This window comes from Nematocida homosporus (genome assembly GCF_024244095.1).
Source record: "Nematocida homosporus strain JUm1504 chromosome Unknown 4469, whole genome shotgun sequence".
NCBI classification, from domain to species: Eukaryota; Fungi; Microsporidia; genus Nematocida; species Nematocida homosporus.
Window position 1 is genome coordinate 1 of NW_026250626.1, and position 16,844 is coordinate 16,844.

At 40.0% G+C, this 16,844-nt stretch overlaps 7 protein-coding genes across 7 annotated transcripts; 4 read left to right on the forward strand and 3 right to left on the reverse strand.

The window, feature by feature from the left end:
• Positions 1–44: 44 nt before the first annotated feature.
• Positions 45–629, forward strand: NEHOM01_2264 (uncharacterized protein; the record flags this gene model as incomplete). Its single annotated transcript, XM_051491142.1, has 1 exon — positions 45–629. The coding sequence occupies one exon, from the start codon at positions 45–47 to the stop codon at positions 627–629; it is 585 nt and encodes a 194-aa protein (XP_051347102.1).
• Positions 630–1,191: 562 nt separating this feature from the next.
• On the reverse strand, positions 1,192–2,433 carry NEHOM01_2265 (nucleolar protein 56; the record flags this gene model as incomplete). The annotated part of the gene is made up of 1 exon (XM_051491143.1): positions 1,192–2,433. One exon carries the CDS (start codon positions 2,431–2,433, stop codon positions 1,192–1,194), a length of 1,242 nt encoding a protein of 413 aa, XP_051347103.1.
• A 540-nt stretch (positions 2,434–2,973) lies between these two features.
• On the forward strand, positions 2,974–4,257 carry NEHOM01_2266 (nuclear GTP-binding protein; the record flags this gene model as incomplete). Its single annotated transcript, XM_051491144.1, has 1 exon — positions 2,974–4,257. One exon carries the CDS (start codon positions 2,974–2,976, stop codon positions 4,255–4,257), a length of 1,284 nt encoding a protein of 427 aa, XP_051347104.1.
• A 936-nt stretch (positions 4,258–5,193) lies between these two features.
• NEHOM01_2267 (ATP-dependent RNA helicase DDX6/DHH1) lies at positions 5,194–6,702 on the forward strand (the record flags this gene model as incomplete). Its single annotated transcript, XM_051491145.1, has 1 exon — positions 5,194–6,702. One exon carries the CDS (start codon positions 5,194–5,196, stop codon positions 6,700–6,702), a length of 1,509 nt encoding a protein of 502 aa, XP_051347105.1.
• Positions 6,703–6,961: 259 nt separating this feature from the next.
• NEHOM01_2268 (uncharacterized protein) lies at positions 6,962–10,216 on the forward strand (the record flags this gene model as incomplete). Its single annotated transcript, XM_051491146.1, has 1 exon — positions 6,962–10,216. One exon carries the CDS (start codon positions 6,962–6,964, stop codon positions 10,214–10,216), a length of 3,255 nt encoding a protein of 1,084 aa, XP_051347106.1.
• A 341-nt stretch (positions 10,217–10,557) lies between these two features.
• NEHOM01_2269 (uncharacterized protein) lies at positions 10,558–13,968 on the reverse strand (the record flags this gene model as incomplete). The annotated part of the gene is made up of 1 exon (XM_051491147.1): positions 10,558–13,968. The coding sequence occupies one exon, from the start codon at positions 13,966–13,968 to the stop codon at positions 10,558–10,560; it is 3,411 nt and encodes a 1,136-aa protein (XP_051347107.1).
• A 708-nt stretch (positions 13,969–14,676) lies between these two features.
• On the reverse strand, positions 14,677–16,491 carry NEHOM01_2270 (uncharacterized protein; the record flags this gene model as incomplete). The annotated part of the gene is made up of 1 exon (XM_051491148.1): positions 14,677–16,491. The coding sequence occupies one exon, from the start codon at positions 16,489–16,491 to the stop codon at positions 14,677–14,679; it is 1,815 nt and encodes a 604-aa protein (XP_051347108.1).
• Between the last annotated feature and the right edge of the window lie 353 nt (positions 16,492–16,844).

The window sequence follows — 16,844 nt, forward strand, 5'->3', positions numbered from 1 at the left end:
AGTTGGAATTAGATTGAGTAGGATGAAGATATCGCAAAATTTGTATGTCGGTGCATAGTGTATTGGAAGCGGCTCTTCCTAGCTTTCGGGAGGGGCGTATGGCACGAATTCGGGACATTCAAACGGTCACTCAACTGGGAAGGAAAGAGGTGGAAGAATCATTGCAGCTAGCTAGTGCTCAGTTAGAGGGTTGTGGATATCGCTTATTGCCTGGGAGTGTTAGTCGAGTAGATATGGAAGGCCGAGTTATTCTACCTGATCGATTAGTATCAGAGTATACGCATGTGCTTAGTTCGTTTTCTCGTTGTGATTTTGTTTATTTAGTTAAAGATAGGGCGGTTAGATCTGAAGATGTTGAACGTATTTGTCCGGATGCTCAGAGTCTGGTCGTACTAGTGACTTTGATTGGTTTACAAGGACCAGAAACAAGTCAGGAATGGCTAGTTGCTGCAGCTAATGCCGTAGGAATTAGTGAAGAGACAGTCACTAAGGCAGTGCAGGGTAAGTGGCTGGCTCGGTATAAACGAGGTGAAGAATGGCTAGTTCGCACTGGCTGGCGGTTTTTCTTCGAGTTTCCAGAGTTCTCCATTGAGAAGTATTTAGAGCTGCTCCACAAGACAGCTAAGTAATTGAGTTGAGTTAGGTTGAGTTAGGGTTAGGCTGAGTTGAGTTAGTACAGGATTAAGACTATAATAAATTGAAGTGACAGTATTAGGTTATGTAAAGGTAAGTTAAGTTGGGCAGAGTTAAGTTAAGTTAAGTTAAGTTAGGTTGGGGTGGTGTGGTGTTGATTGATTGCTTTATAGGTGAATTAAGTTAGTATTGGGCTAGTATGTGGTTGTATGAGTACTGCTCTTTCTTTCATACAACTACATACTAACTCATTTAGTTTAGATACTTGTTCGTCATATCTAATATTTGATTTGGGATGACGTCATTTTATCCAACTCAACCATATTTATCTAATAAAGAGCACCACTTGAATTTAAACTTTCCTTAATGATATACTAACCCAACCTGAACACTATCTATCCTACTGGATCTTAAACTATATTTTGATTACATTAATACCTATTATGCTAGTACGACTTTTATTAAGTTAGTCTTGATTGATCTGTTTACGATAAGTAATAAACGAGTTGGATTGAGTTAAGTTAAGCTGGATTTAGATAAAATACTCGATTAAAGTGCTTATGGCTGGGATTGTGAGGCAAGTTCTTGAGTTACCCGGGCAAGAACCATATCAGTCGGCATATGATGGGTACTCTGTCCTTTCGACCTTTCTTCAACCATTTCCTTCATGGCTTCTCCATAAGCAGACGTAATGTCATCAGAATAACAGTCTATCCGACTAGCAATCGCACACTTGGCACTAAGATACCTACTAATTCGTCCTCGCATTTTCAAAGCACAAGTATTGATAAAGGAAGAGTGGAAGATCAAACCATACTTAGGAGTTTTAGCCTTAGACTTCATAGCTCGGAAAAGAGCTTTCTCAGCCCCAAGTACTTGAATAGTAGAGGCCGGGCACATAGCTAACTTACTTAAACCGCCCGCCTTAAGAATCAAACGAGCAGCCACAATATTACCTACTAAAGCGGCTAAATTAGGTGCCACTGTAAGCATTTTAGTCTCTAAATGAGCAATAGCTTTGTTACGCATAGTGATCTTCTCCACTACAATCTCGGCTAAATCTTTAATATTAGTCAAATCTTCAACTGATAAATCTCCACCAATAGTTGAATCCATAGCGGCTAAAATCTCAGTTCCACTAGGCAAAGCCTCTACTGCCTTGCGATCAGCAGTTTCTCTTTGGCCAATTGTCTCTAAGGCTTCTAAGTACTCACCGGCATCCGTACAAATACTAGTGAGTTCTGGGAAGTGCCAAGCATACATCTCCCGAATCCGCATATAATAATCATTAATATCAATATTAGTCTCATCAATCAAAGAAATACATTGCATTACTGAATTGTCTTCACGCTTACTATCATAATGAACCTTCTTCCGGGACATAGCATGGGCTAAACTAAGCTCTAACTTCTGAGTTGAAGCCTCATCCATATCTACTACTTTGTTGATAAACTTGCGTACTGCTCTTAGTAACTCAATTGAAGTCTCTTCACTTACAGTCTTAATCCCAAGATCTTTTAGGCCTAATCCATAAGACTTATCAGCTGCTAATTTTGTTACATTATTGATTCTTAAAAACTCAACTAGTCGAGATGAGATCTTTCCTTCTGCAGCCATTTCCATTTCCAGTTGAGTTTCAGTAAAATCACTATGTGGTAAAGTGCCTACTACTTTGAATGTCTTAATAAATGCATTGTAATTCTCAATAGACTTAAGTATATTAGTGGCAGATAAAGCATCAATATCTTGGGCAGTCAAAAGAATATAACCGATTGGATGTTCATAGAGTAAGTGAACCATGTAAACGAAAAAAATTACCAAATAAGTACATATCTACGTCATATTTCAATCCAAATCTAGAGAAAAATCAAGTTTATGTTTATCTCATATCGAAGTAAATACCAAGTCCTAACTCAAGTAGATGTTTCCTGCTAAGTTCAGTCATAAACCATCATACTTTATTCATTTCAACCCAAATGCAAATGAGTTTATCTTACAATAATCATACCACTACAATCACTATAGTACTTAACTCAACTCAAACTCAATCCAATACTAAACTCAAACTCAATCCAATACTAAACTCAACTCAAACTCAATCCAAACTCAAACTCAATCCAATACTAAACTCAATATTAACTAGATCTTTTCTAATTTAAATCTGAAGAGATAACTTGAGAAATCCTAACTCAATACTAAACCTAACTCAATACCAAATCCAAACCAAACCAAACCAACTTAACTTAACTTAATCTTATTTCAAAATTCAAATTCAAAACAGGATGACGTCACCAGTTTGAATATTACCATATTTAGAAAGCAGAAAGAGAAATTTTAACGATGGCTGAAAAGGGTGAGAATTTCTATAGAACTAAAGAGAAATTAGCCTACTGGAAAATGATCCGTGGTGGTAAACCCACTAGAGATGCTAAAGGACGTATTGTCAAACATGCAATTTTTCAAAATCCAACTGCTGAACCGGGTCGGATTGAAAATTCCCGATCTTGGTTTAGTTCAACTCGAACTACCGATCAGCGCGAGTTAGAATCTTTCCGAGAAGACTTAGCTAATACGGCTACAAATGCCTACAAAGTGATTTTAGATAAGGGAAAAGTCCCCATGAGTTTAATCCAAGAGGAGAAAGAGAAGAAGATCAGACCAATTATCTCCTATGCCGATACGTTTGGCAGGAAAGCTACGCGTAAGAAGGTTAAATTAAGTGTTTCATCCATCCAAGAACTGGCTAGTAAGTCCAGTAGTTCCCCAGCCGTAGAAGAAAAGGAGTCCACCAAAGAACGAGCTGATAACAAGGACCGAGTCTACCTCAAAGGCCAGAGCAGAAGAATTTGGGCTGAGTTGTACAAAGTTTTGGATTCTAGTGATGTTATTGTTCATATTCTTGATAGCCGAGATCCTTTAGGCACTGAGTGTCATAATATCAGAAAGTATTTGAAAGATCATCCGCATAAGCACTTGATCTACCTCCTTAACAAAGTAGATCTTTTACCAACTGGAGTTACTGCTAAGTGGCTGGCTTACTTTGCTAAAAGCACTCCTACTTTGGCCTATCATGCAGCTTCTTTAGATAAGAATTATGGCAAACAAAGCTTAATTAACTTACTTAGACAGTTTGCTAAACTTCATCCAGATAAGAAGCAAATTAGTGTGGGTTTTGTGGGGTATCCTAATGTTGGTAAAAGTAGTGTGATTAATACGCTTAAGTCTAAGATTGTCTGTACGGTAGCTCCTATTCCTGGGCAGACTAAAGTCTGGCAGTACATTTCTCTGATGAAGAGAATCTATCTTATTGACTGTCCTGGGATAGTACCTACGGCTGATAAGGATGAAACTGCAGTGGTTCTTAAAGGAGTTGTTCGAGTTGAGAACATTACTAATCCAGAGTATCATATTGAAGGTATTTTTGCCAAAGCTGATCCTAAACACCTTCATAACTTCTATGGGATTGATCCTAAAGACGGTTGTATTCCATTTTTAGAAGCACTAGCTAAGAAGTCCGGTCGTCTTTTAAAAGGAGGAGTTCCTGATATTTCTGCCGTGGCCAAGAATGTTATTCACGACTGGCTGCGTGGCCGTATTCCCTACTACGTTCTTCCCCCGGCATAATTCAATCTTATCTAATACTAACTTAATCATTAAATTACTTATCTTATACTAATACGTATCTTATCTTTATCTTATCTTATACTAACTTAACATAATCTAATCATTAAATCACTGCAGTACCACTACACAACCACTAGTCCTTCTCATACCAAATCGTTTATTTATTGACTGATCGCACACGTATTAGGTTAGTAGATTAGTATAAAACTCGAATTATGTCAAATTTTAACGGCTACCCTGGGATTATTAAAATTTGAGTATGACGTCATATCATCGTCTATATTCAATAAATGGCCGACTATGTCATATTGAGAACTCTCACTGATGGAATTTGTATTAGTCAAAAGGATTGAGTTAGTATACTTATCTTATCCTGATAATAAGTTCAAAACTGATTTTATCTTATACCACCTTAATCTTATCTTATCCCAACTCAATACTAACTTAACTATATACTAATGCTAACTCAACTCAAACCCAACTCAATCCTAACCCTAACTCAATCCAACTCAATCCAAACTCAACCCAACTCAAACTCAACCTAACTCAATACTAACTCAAACCCAACTCAACCTAACTCAACTTAACTGAGTATGTTATCATTTTATTCATTACCTAACCTATTTTTTACTTTGTCTACTCCTTCAAACTATATCTTTATTCTAATTATCCTAAATCAACTCCATCAAAACCAAAATCAAAACCTAATCCAAACATATCACATCTTAATCATAACCTAATCAAAATCAAAACAACTTAAATCCAACCTAAATACAATTTATACACATTTATACACTAATAACTTCATACATACTTAAATATCTAAACACTCCTAAATCCAACTACCTCATTTTCAAGCTTGAATCTTCCCCAATCTATCTATAACTCTAGACCAAGACCACATCGTATATAAATGCCCCAATATTTTTTGCGGAAATGAAAGAAGTCCGAGAAGTGCAAGACCGAAATTTGAACCAATTAGATACAAAAAAGGAAACTAAAGCTAAATCTCTAAGTAAAAAGAGATCCCTATCTAAATCTAAAGAAAAGGAAGGTAAAACACCCAGTCATACGCAACGAATAGGCCAAATCCAAGAGAAAATTAACACACTCTTAGAAAAGATAGAGAGAATTGAACTAGCTCGTTCGCATAGTTTATCAACACAAGAGAATAATTTAGCCAGCAGTCCAGTCCCTAGATCTATAACTAATCCTACTAAATCAACTACACCTTCTGAATCAAGCAATACGCCTACTAAAGAGTCCAAACTAAGCAATGGATCTCTGCCGACTGAATCTCGCTTACATACTAAGGACGTTTTGACCGAAGAGAAACATACTTGGGAAGAGTATGGCTTAAATAAGGAGGTTTTAATGGGTATCCAGAAGAAAGGGTTTAATTGGCCTTCACCCGTCCAGGCTGAATGTATTCCCCACTCTTTGGCCGGTCGGAATATTGTCGCTCGGGCTAAGAATGGGACGGGGAAGACGGGCGCCTTTGTTATTCCTCTTCTCCAGAAGGTTTCAGCCGCCAAGCCTTATTTACAGGCCTTAGTACTGGTGCCTACGCGTGAGTTAGTCTTACAAACGGTTAAGGTCTGTAAGGAATTGGGACACTTTACTAAGCTAAAGATGTTTCCACTTTATGGAGGAGTAAGTGCTAAAGATGATGTAATTCGTTTAAAGAATGGAGCACATGTGATTGTAGGCACACCAGGCCGAGTTCTTGATTTTGTTTCGCAGGGGGTTATATGTTTAGATCAGTGTCGGTTGTTAGTTTGTGATGAGGCCGATAAGTTGTTGGGCCGGGAGTTCTGTGAAGTTCTTTGCCAGATTTCAGAGATGTTACCGGCCAAAAGACAGATAGAGATGTACTCAGCGACTTTTCCGCATACGGTGCAGGAGTATATTGATGGGTACATGCAAAATCCAGTGAAGATTAACTTAATGAAGGAGTTGGCCTTAAAAGGAGTTAAGCACTACTATGCTTATGTTAAGCCGGCTGATAAGTTGCATTGTTTGAAGACTTTGTTAAACCGGATTGATTTAAATCAGTGCTTTATCTTTTGTAACTCGATTAATACTGTTGAGAAACTAGCTAAGCGGATTACTGAGCTGGGTTTTGTCTCTTATTTCATTCATAGTCGGATGAAGCAGGAAGATCGCAACTTGGTTTTTCACAACTTTTCGACCAAGGGCGAGTGCCGAATTCTGGTCTCGACCGATCTAGTAACGCGAGGAATCGATGTTCCTAGTGTGAATGTTGTAATTAATTTTGATCTCCCTTGGAGCACAGAGAGTTATCTCCACCGAATAGGGCGTAGTGGAAGGTTTGGGACCGAAGGTATGGCTATAAACATGGTTACGCCGGGTGAAGCAGACAAAATTGCTGGAATAGAAGCTGATCTTGGTATCGAGGTGCAACCGTTCTCAGGTAAAGTTTAATAAAGCGTTGGCGCGTGCCACCCCACATACATAGGCCTAGTTAGTATATTGTTGGGATTTGACTTGCTTGTGTAAGATAATGATCAGGTTGATATTGAGTTGAGTTGGTATTGGGTTGAGTTGAGTTGAGTTGAGTATTTGAAGTAGTTGGTTGAGTATTTGAAATAGTTGCTATTTTATCTTTCATTTGAGATAAGATAAAGAATGGGTCTATCTTCTTTTTATTCACAATAATTTATATCTATATCTTTAAATGAATATGGATTTGGACGGTTGGGGCCTGGGTATATTAAAAGTAGTGGTGGTGATTTGGATGGCGTATAGAATAATGGTTGGTGGTGCTGGGAGGGAGAGATTGGATAGTATGGGGTTAGTATTGGGTGCTGGATCTCGAGTGAGGAGTTGTAAATTGGATAAATTGTGGGTTGTTATGGAGTTGTGGACGGGATTGTTGCTGTTGCGTGGTGTGATGGGATCGGATGAGCTTGAGGAAAGTGTGATGTTGGATGAGGCATGGTTACAGACTTGGCCGGCTCCGGATAAAATGATTGGGCGTTTGAACTCACTTGGGTTCTATTTTAATGTTCAGCGCGATTCCTTGTTCTTTAGACTATACATGCCTAGAGGATTGAATGAGGATGACTCTGCTTCTAACCCGCTTGTAAGTTCGAGTGCTTTATTGCAGAATGTTCCTGTGTTTGTGGTTGTGTTTACGGGTGTGAGTATTAGATTTGATTTGCCGAGGTATTTAAATGCAGATAAGGCTATGGCTGATTTGGCTATACTAAGAAAGATTGCTGTTATTTATGGTGTAAACGTGACCTATGGAGAGATTTCTTGTGCGAATGCGAATCCAGAATGTTATCGGGAAAACGTGCAAGTTTTATCTCGAGTTGTTAATATGTTTACTTGTGAATCTCTGAGCATTAAAGTGAATAGTAGCTACGAACTTACTGCTCAAGAAAGACAGCAGTGCTTTGACGTGTGTTATGCTGAGGCCCGGAATACAGTTGCCCATATTTCTTCTAGTTTAGATTGTCGGCTTACCTTTTCTTCCAATGTGCATGAGGGTTTGATGGACTTTCTATCTAGTGGTATTGTTATGTTGCGGCAGATTTCAAATGTTGGGCTGACCGGGTATGAATTCCAGGTTGCTTCTTCCCTTAGGAAATTACCGCTGGCCAAGAATTACACGGTCTGTTTTCAGTGGATGCCTGATGACGTCACCATTGATTGCAGTTTTCTTCAAGCGCCTTCTCCGCTATGTAAACGGATTGTTATTGATAATAGTGAGTTCACAAAGTTAAAAGTAACAGGTCTTGATGAAGCGGTTAAGCTTCACCCAATGATAGATCTGACGATATCTTGGGAGCACCTCTGCCTGTTGGTTAAGAATAATGACACTATGGTTCAAGTTTATAGTATCTCAGGCATTGATGCTGAGTTATACTTGAACCAAGTTATTGCTACATCCTCCCAAAAGTCGCCCCCTCTTGAGCTTCGGGTCTTTGCTGCAGTGATATATGTTGCTGTTGATGTCTGTATGCCATGTAGATCCTTGGCCCGTCATAAGGATCTATACTCTGTGGAAACATGTGCCCTGCGAGGAATCTCAGTAGATGAATTTAATGTCTTCTACTCTCCGGACCGAATAGACCTGTATCAGACACTAAAGGTGCTTAAGAAGATCTCGGCTTTAACTACAATACCAGCAGATGTTTGTAATGAAACTATTGTATGTTGCGGAGAAGAGTTAAGCAAACCAGGTTGGACGCTTAGTGAGGCTGTCAATATTGTTCTTAATGGTGCCGATGCAGACCGTAAATTCGCGGACCATCAAAACGCAAGGTTCTGCCAGAACATACACTATAGACTCATTGATATTACTGCGGCTGGTAGTCCATACCAAGGCCAGGTTCAAGTGTGCACTAATCTTCTACGTGTTTTCCAGAACATCACTGCCCGGCAGATTAGTATTACAGATGTCCGTGATCGGGTTTATGATCGGACCAAGTTTAATATAGATACTCTAAAAAGCGAAATGGCTGCCACCCCTAAATACTATCTTGACCTCCAGAAACTGATACTAGATAATGTTGATGAGTATATCATTTATTGGGTCTTGGGTAGTTACAACTTTGTCGGTTCGATCAAAGTATATATTCTAAACCAGCGCTTTACTAATCTTGCCATTGCCCAAGCCCTTTCTCTTCCTATCGCTCATAACATCACAACGCTCGTAATGGATGACTTCATAACATTAAATGAAGTTGGGCTGGATGAAGCACATGTGCCAAAGGAGGACTTCTCGCTATTCCGATATATAAGAGAAAAAGAAGGACAGAACCAAACCCACAAGGACCTTGGCCTATACAAACTGATTTTGATGCAGCGTAAAGAGCCTTATAGCCAGTATGTTAGCGCCATTACCCGGTTTTTGAACTATGGTGTTAATATCATGAATCATCCCTTTCAATTCTACATCAACAATGTAGCCAACCGCATTAATGCTGACACAATGGACAGAAGTATGCTTGGCATTTATGATATCACCCCTGAGGATCTGGCCACTGATATTGCCAATTGCCAGCTAAAAACTCAATCCCAAGACCATTCAATTCACAAGAACCCAGTCGAAAAGTTGTTTTTGAATTTCGCTGATAGCTACCAACTAACTGAAACAAACTTGTCAACAATCCTGCAGTGGGTGAGTTGCCGGTTCAAACGGCTGAATGTTTTGCAACTTTCTAGTGTTACCATATCCTCGCAAGATTGGAATAATATAACCTCGCGTAAATACTTGGCTATTGGCCTTGGTTTCGTCAAGGTTCTTTATTTGACCAAAGCACATCGGGATTGGCGGGTCAATCTATTAATTCATCCATGCCAAAACACTCTCTTAACCGCCGTCACTAATCCTCAAGCCGACCTTATAGTTGTGTCTGGTGCAATACTGTCTTGGCTTTTCACTCATCAGAATACACCCGATGATCGTCTTGCTGAGTATATTGCCATCGAGGCATATCTGCGAATGATTATAACTGATCTCCAAAGAAATCCCACCGGTGTCTCGTGTTTGGCTTGCTGCTATGAACTTTACGTGCCAAGTACAAGAACGGACGAGGAGGGACCGCTGGCCAAAAGACAGTCTATCAGGTTCAGCGAAACAGACCACTTTAAGACCTTCTGCTACTTCAGGTGTGGCCACACACTCTGCAGTAAATGTGCACTTCAAATTAAGACGAAATCAGTTATTAGCTGTCCGACCTGCCGGGGACAGTATGAGATTAAGACTGTTCATAGACTTATAAGCATTCCGTTCTCTAGTTTTGTCTTCATCCAGGACAACAGCAGTGTATCGGCCGCGAACCAGGCCTGGCTCGATGCCAAGAAAGTGCGCGATGGCCAGGTTTATTTCTATCTTTCCTATGCAGATATGTTCGATTTTGAAGCGGATCATGACCGAGAAGTATGGTATGATATGAATCAAAAAGTCTATGTTATTTCGGGATAAACGAATGATCATGCAAGCTAGAGTTTAAGTCGTACTATGTCTCAAGTAGTATGAATTTATTGATTGTGTTGCGGTCTTAGTTCCGGCAACGATATGCATGTTAGTTACACTCTTCTAAATATGGTTAGATTTAGTAAGAATGTCCTTGGCTTAAAACAGAGTTAGAATAGTACTAGAGACAGTTGCTTGACATGCACAGTTTATTATTCCTTCGGGTCAATATGGAAAAGATCAGCTGTAAGCTTTTGATTAATAAATTGATCTGAATAGTTATGGCCTGGCGTTGTTTTTAGTTCGTCCACGTCTAATTGGATTTAAATATCAACTGACTTATCATTGAGTTATAGACAAATGACATAGAATTGTAAGGCAAGATCGTTTGTTGTCTTGCTGTCAAAATCGGTGTTTATCTGATACTTACTGCCATAGAGTATGTAGAAGTAAGTTGGTTGGTTACGTATTGTCTCAAAAGTGAACCGTTCAAGAATACTAGCGGGCACCATTGAATTATCCTCAACCAATGCGATGTTAGGTAGACGGCCATATCTAAGTTGATGAATGCCGCAGTACAAGCCATCGGACCGGCATATGGGACATCTACTTGGCGGCTGGATGCTAAGTATACATACACTACAGACGAAATGCCCGCACTGTAAATAACAAAGTGTTGTAAAGTTGTCAGTCTCGTTAAAGCAGCGGCGCTGTTTCTTGGTCGGTGGGTCATCTTGGTTTGAATCTGCTTGTCTTGTCTCGTCTGTTAGTTCTAACCCATCTACTTTTCTTATCTCACTTGTTGGTTCTATCCTATCTGCCTGTTTTTCCTTGTCTGCTAGCATTTTCATTACTTCGTCTATCTGCGTTTTGATTTCATCTGGTAGATAAAGGTCTCGGAGACAGGCCGGGCAGGTAGCTTGGTTGATATGCGTCCTGAGGTACTTTACGAACTTGTGAAGGGAAGTCTTGGGGTTTATCTGTTTGAGGTCCTGGCCAAGAATTTGGGGCAACATTTCTGATGCCACAACAGCGGCAGCAGGTGTAGGAGAAGCAACATTGATCAGTCGAATAGTGTGGTACGGTTGAATTTGCATATTAACACAGTAGTTCGTTTGTTTTCTGCCATGTAACCGAACAACTTTGTATATACCATTGCCAACAACCAAGTAGTCACGAAATTCTAGCGCTATCCGAGTGGGTTCGGAGATCTTAACATTGGCTAGTCGCAAAGTGTTCAAATCCAAGAATCGGTAGAAAACCCAGCGAAGAATTAGTGATAGATTGGCTTCAATTAACGGCACACTGTTGCTAAAATGCAAGAACAGCTTAGTAGCGAAGTATTTTCTCGTGGTTGAAGGGGTTGGAGGGGCTGGAGTGGTGTTTTGGAGCGCATAGGCATGTGTTAAACAGCGGGCCAAATCAGCTTTTAAGGCCGCCAAAGTAAGGCCGAAAAGCTTGATCCAATTATAGTCCAGTGAAAGGGCAGTATCGCATACTTTTACTGCGTGGGTAATGTAACTTTCAAGTGCAGCCACCTGATAGCGGATGCCATAGGCCAAAAACTTGCTTAAGACGTCGCTATATGAAATCTCCTCGCCACTGAACATTGCCAGAAGCAGCTTGTGTATGCCTAAACTTGTACGTGCCTGGTTACTTTCTCGGGCTTCCTCTATGTATCGAAATACTGAGAAGTCCTTAATTTTGCCTAGTTGAAGACAATGCTTGGCTTCATCTAGATCTAGGACGTTATTGAGCACGAGACTTGCAATGCTGTAAGCAATCGGAAGAGAAAGGATTTGGACGATGGCAAGATTAGTAAAGCGCTGGTTTAGAATATATACATCAATCGAACCGACAAAGTTGTAATTTCCCAAGACCCAATAAATGATATGTTCATCAACATTATCTAGTACTAACACCTTAAGCTTGAGATACCAACTAGGCGGGTCGGTAGTAGCTATTTGCATAGTGGCTAGGTTAAAGTTCGTTAGTAACTGGTTCGTAGCACGGACATTGCAGATGGTAAGCCGCTCGGCTGTGATGTTATGGAACAGAGATAGACCGGCCATACAATCCTCGATTTGGCCTATATATGGAAGTACACTCCCAAATATTTCAATGCTTGTATAACGTATATTCTGACAAAAGAATCTAGAATGCCTTTTGTATCTCTGTATATTCTGTATAAATTGGGGCGTCTTAAGTCTGATGCTGACGGGCTTGTGGCACACCCAGTTAGGGTTATTAAGTGTCTCGCCAAGGCAATGAACAGCTCTCGTTATAACGTCTGTCGGCTTAGCTGATAATCCTCCCAGCTTGTAAAGCAAACTTATAGTTTGATCCAAATCGTCGCGGTCTTCGTCATAGATGATCTCGCACTCTTTAACTGAGATTCCATATTTAGCATACAATGCTTTGTTGTAAATCTGTCTGTAGTGCTGTTTGGGTCTGCATATCATATCGGCAGAGACGATCGCAATGGCCTTGATGGCAGAGATCCGAGCCTCCACATGCGTATGCTCGTGATGTGATGGAAGTGGTGATTGGTCCTGTTCATATGATTCATAACCTTCAAAGCCTATAATAGTATGAACTCTGATAGAAGCTATATTGTATTTGCCCAAATACTGAAGAGTTGTCCAGTTCGCCTTTAGGACTATTTCTGGATGGGCGGCGATAGCATTATCAAGGCCGGTTAATGTCACTACAGGGACGTAATAATCTTCCATGGCAATCTGGTGGCACCTGGGAGCTGGCGGCTGGAGAAATTCGAAGGCAATGTTAATCTTACCGGACACCTGCTGAAGATAGATGGTGTAACCTTCTGCTAATGGAAGACGGCTAACTAAATTGATAGATCGAAGATTATGGCCTTCTATCACAATTTCTACAATTGGCCGCAAAAAGACGATACCGCTATAGACTAAGTTCGGGAGACTACTAGTTGAAGCGCATGAAAAGATGATTCGGCCGCGTTTCTTATAGTTCGCATGGTCAAGTACGTTCTGTGCTTCTTTTCGGCAAATATCTAGATGCCTATCGATATCACCCACCTCTTTATCCAGATTGCCATCAAATTGAAGACAGAGATTGTCAGAGTCTAATAGGTTAATAAGACGGGATAGAATTCGTAGATTTTCCTGGCGACAATTTGGATTGGCTGATGCATATAAAATATCCATGGTATAGAGTTTATCGCTCCTAATAACAGCAATCTTTTTTAACAACTTTAGATAGGATAAGGCCACGCCTGCATCGGGATAGTTCGGCAATGAAAATTGCAGACATGTATCAAAATGCGTTATCACATAACTGGGAGCTGGATGGGCTGTATTGGAGGTGTCTAAGGTCAAGGCTAGGTTAATGTTAGAGATAGGATGTGCGCATTTGTTGGGAATATAGGGTGCGACCCCTATCAACGAATTAAACCGCGAATAAGAAAAGCCAAGTAGCTGCAGAGCTTTAATCATTTGGCCCGGGTCTAGTAAATCCCGCTGAAGCATCTCATCGATATCACTTGATCCGCCAACACTGCTCAATAAGAACAACAAAAGACACAACCCGCCGCCAACTCTAACTCTAGTCGCCTTATAAGACCAGGTCTTTGTGGCAACGGCATTCAGGGCAGTGTTGTCGGGTTTAGCGGTATACCCAACACTAGCGGGCTGTCCACAGGATAAAAAGGTATCTATCACTAGTTGTAATATACTGTGAGCCGGCCTTAATAAAGACTCTTTCATATGTAAAGATAGAGACATATATTATTATGAATAAAAATTAAGATAACCAGCGTCATAACTACCTGCAAAGAAAGTCATGAACACCAACCCAATGACATTCATCTATTTAAATACTACAACCATTAGTATCTAGGATATTTGGCATATAGATTCTACATCTTGCTCTTAGTAAAGTTTGGTTTTGCCTGACTTGAGCTCAATTTATTGATTAAGAGATAAAGTGTTAGTATTGGATTATTATAATAGCTCGACTAAACTCCACTTTAAATATACTATCTACAGGAACAAGGTTCTTTATTAGTTGTTGAAGTTTCTCCTATCAAAAAGAATGCTAGTATGTTTTGAATTTTGATATCATAATCTCAGAATAAAAACACAATCTAAGTTTACAAGAAACTAAAATAAAAATGAACTGTTCTGATTTTGTGTTTAAGTTGAAGTTGGTTTTTGTTTATTACTAAGCCAGAATGTATTAAAGTTAAAGTTGACTTATAAATGATATCAAAATGAGATAAGAATAAATAAACGATCGGAATTATTAACATTGAGATTGCTTTGTTTATTTAGGAATACGGTTGTTGTTATCTCCTCAAAAGAAGAGATACCAATCATATCCGAGCAAAAAGGGCCAATTCAGATCAAGACTTACATTTCATTAGTAGTGCAGTTAAAACCTGCACTCTTTCCGAAAGAGTAGTGCGTTAGATCTTTCATTTGTTGTTTTGATCAAAAGCAGACTGTTTCTCCATTACTAGCTAGTTCCACAAGTATATGCTGATATTCACGTACCATGGCATTACAGTCCAGTCTATTGGCATTATTCTCAGCAAGCCTGCCTAAATAGGAGAGAAGGCTCTGAGCTAGTTGAACTGCATTCACAATTATGTTTATGGACTGCAAAGCTTCGATGCGTTGGGTTGAGCTTTGTTTCATTGTCCTCACTTCATGAAGCATACAGTTCAATAATCCAGTGAGATGTAACTCGCCACACCCGGGTACACCAGTAGAGTTTAAGAGTGGGCTCGGAATAGTAAGGCAAGATTGAGCTTTCGCAAGTGCTTTTGCATTGAAAGATAACGTTTCAGAGATCATTGCCAATACTAGTTTACACAGAATAACTTCAGTGGTTGGATCTAGACTAATAGCTAGTGCTGAACTACTATCGATGCTTTCTTCTGGCAAAGAAGCAATTGTCTTCTCCGGCCTGTCCAGTCTGTCCAGTCTGTCTAGCTTTCTAGCAATTGTATTGCCATAGTAAAGCAGCAACTCAAAGCGATTCTTAAGCCAATCTCTAGCATACACCACGTGCTCCTTTTCAAAATCTCTATTCGCCTCCGCCCACTCCCGCATATTCACACTAAACACTTCAGTACAATTACTCGAGCCAAGCCATACCTGCTGGTCACTAAGTTTCTTCCAGTTAAATCCAACGATTCGTCCTAAGTGTGCTATTAATGGACAAGCTGATTTGATTTTGAGATGAGTTAGTGGAGGATTGGCGACATTCTTACTTTCAGATATTTCAATTCTCTTGGCTATCAGCCACTCCAGCTCTACATTTATACTTAAGTATCCAACACAGTCTACATACACTTCACTCTTGTCGACTTCTAACCCAATTTCTAACCTAATTCTTTGTAGTCCCAAGGTCAATCGAGGCGTTATGAAGAGTTCCTGCAATGACTCCTTCCAGTGACCAACACGAACATCGAGAGCATAAACGAAGATAACCCCAAACACACAAACCTGTTCTATTCGGGCCTGTGGTGCATACAGCACCAATCGCTGTAATGCATATACACCAGCCGAATTACTTTCACCCCATCCAGGTATGGTTAAGCTAATTGTCTTTACTCGCTCGTCTAGAACTACCAAGCTGACCACTTGAGTATTAGTGTGAGCTATGGCCAAGAGGTGCCTGGCATTCAGTTGATCATTTGAACACATCCTAAGACCAGCCGAAACTAGCCAGTATATCTCTAGGAAATACTTGCGACTCTTGTCAAGCATCCATACAACTAACTCCTGGGTGTAATTTAGTCCTTCTTGATCCTCCCGTGCTGGTAAACAGAGCGGCGAGTCTACCAGCAACAGAAATGGCCTCGCAGTACACACTCGGGCTTTTCGGCAAAGATCCCTCTGTTCGTCTTGGGCTGGGGATGTAGTCTCCAAAGCATCACTCCACTTAATTATCACTCCAGGCCGTTTTAAACCTAGTTGGTCCACAGCCAACTCTAGCTTTAGTCTTTCGCTGACCTTAGTTGCCATAGCCTTCCCGAACTGATCTCTCTTAAGAGACACCCAAACCAAAGAGGACGCGTTAGATTCTACTTTAACAGGACTATCGATCGTGTTCAAATTAGTATCTAACCGGCCTACTGCCAAAGGCTCTATTGTCGCAAGACCATGGGATTTGTCTAGTTCATTAAGCCGGTTACATAGCTCCTTATTACGAAAGTCAATCAGCGCCAGACCAATCAACTCCACACACACTAATACCGATAATATTAAAGCCTTAGCATGCCCCAGCCTATCTTCCATTTCAAAAATCTAAGATAAAGCCTTAAAGTAAGCTCAATCTAGCTAGATAAGATCATTAAATAGTTGTTGATTTATTGTCATATTATGAGTCCATACTCGATATTCCTTACTTTAAGACACTTTTCAAGTCACTACTACCTTTATTACACCTTAATTATATCATAAATTGATATTTTGATTTAGGGTGAAATTTGAACAGGGGGGTCAAAAATAAAAAGACAAATTCCAGGCTCAGGAATTTTGATTTTTTCCTTTTTAGATCGCAATTTTACTCCCAAAACGGAGATTTCCCTTATAAGGAAAATTTCCAAAGTATAAATACAGAGAGAATTTGAGGTCCGTGGCACTGCGAG